The sequence below is a fragment of the Neopelma chrysocephalum genome, unplaced genomic scaffold (assembly GCF_003984885.1).
Source record: "Neopelma chrysocephalum unplaced genomic scaffold, ASM398488v2 Primary Assembly neopelma1_94881, whole genome shotgun sequence".
NCBI classification, from domain to species: domain Eukaryota; kingdom Metazoa; phylum Chordata; class Aves; order Passeriformes; family Pipridae; genus Neopelma; species Neopelma chrysocephalum.
The window spans coordinates 1-1,318 of NW_020923586.1; the positions used below are offsets into that span (position 1 = coordinate 1).

Genomic DNA, 1,318 nt, shown 5'->3' on the forward strand with positions numbered 1-1,318 from the left:
CGGGTCCCCCTCGGCCGCCGGGTCCTGGGGCAGCACCTCCAGCCCCCACCGGTCCATCTGCACCACGGTGCTGCTCTTCAGCTCCCACAGGATCCTGCCCAGGTCCTGCCCCGCGTACCCTGCGCCGGGGGGGGTGTGTGGGATGGGGCTGGGGGCACGGGGGGGGTCCCCGGGCCGCCCCTCTCACCTCCCCCCCAGCGCAGGCAGCGCGCCAGGTCGTTCCCGGTGCCCAGGGGCAGCACGGCCACGGGCGGCCGGCGGGGCAGGTTGGCTTTGTCTGCAAGGAAAGAGGGGTCAGGAGGGGTCTGGGGGTCGGGGGAGGGGGCAGCACCCACCAAGGGGAGGGTTCAGCACCCACCGATGGCGTCCAGGATCCAGCCCACGGTGCCGTCCCCCCCGCACACCAGGACGCGAAAATCCGGCACGTCCCGGAAGAAATCCAGCCTGGGAGGGGGAGGGAGGGGGGTCAGGGCTGGGTTGGCCCCCCCCCCGGGCACCCCGGTGCCCCCCACCCCACCCCGTCCCCACTCACCCGGGCATGGGGCCTCCCTTCTGCAGGTTGTAAACCTGCCGGGGGTTGAGCAGGTACTGGAACTTCCGGAGCACCCTGGGGGGACACGGGGAGCTGGGGGGGGCTTGGGGAGGGCAGGGGGGGCCTGGGGGGACCGGTGGCCACCCCCTCCCCACCATAACGAAATATGGTCTGACCATCATCCTGGTCCCCATAAACCATCCCACCCCATCCCATCCCTTGTCCCCATCCCTGTCCCATCCTGTCCCATCCCAGCCCCCCCCGGGTGCAGAGCAGCCCCAGGACCCCCCCAGCCCCCCTTTACCTCTCCCCCTGTTTCCCTCCACTCTTGGGGTTGACGAAGACGAGGAGGGGGTGGGTGCCAGGGATGGGGCTGACCTGGGGGGAGAGGGGATGTCAGCCTGGCCCCAGGGCTGGGCAGACGTGGAGGGGGCCCATGGGGGTCCCGGGGGGGTCCCAGAGGTGCAGGGGGGTCGTGGCTCACCCGCAGCGCCTGCCCCTCAGGGGTGGTGAACACTTGGGGGGTCTCCTCCACCGGTGTCCCACCGTTGTCCCTCTGGCTGTCCTGCCTCTCCTGGGACCCCCACACCGGCTCAGGGGGGCCGGGTGGGGAGTGGGGGGCACAACCCCTGCCCCGGGAGCCCCCCCAGGACCCCACTCACCAGCAGGACGGGGTAGATGGAGGCGGGGGGGCAGGACGTGGTCCCGCAGAACCCCACAGTCGCAGGCTGGGGGCACGAGGGGCTGGCACTCCTCATGGACCTGGGCACAGAGGGAGCAGGGGGG

At 72.2% G+C, this 1,318-nt stretch overlaps 1 protein-coding gene across 1 annotated transcript; it reads right to left on the reverse strand.

The window, feature by feature from the left end:
- Positions 1-5: 5 nt before the first annotated feature.
- On the reverse strand, positions 6-1,290 carry LOC113980639 (diacylglycerol kinase alpha-like; the record flags this gene model as incomplete). The annotated part of the gene is made up of 7 exons (XM_027707856.1): positions 1,195-1,290; positions 1,017-1,106; positions 837-910; positions 533-607; positions 359-444; positions 188-277; positions 6-119 (listed from the first exon to the last, which is right to left on the reverse strand). Coding segments are annotated over exons 1-7 (625 nt in total), but the record flags the coding sequence as incomplete, so codon positions are not given.
- Between the last annotated feature and the right edge of the window lie 28 nt (positions 1,291-1,318).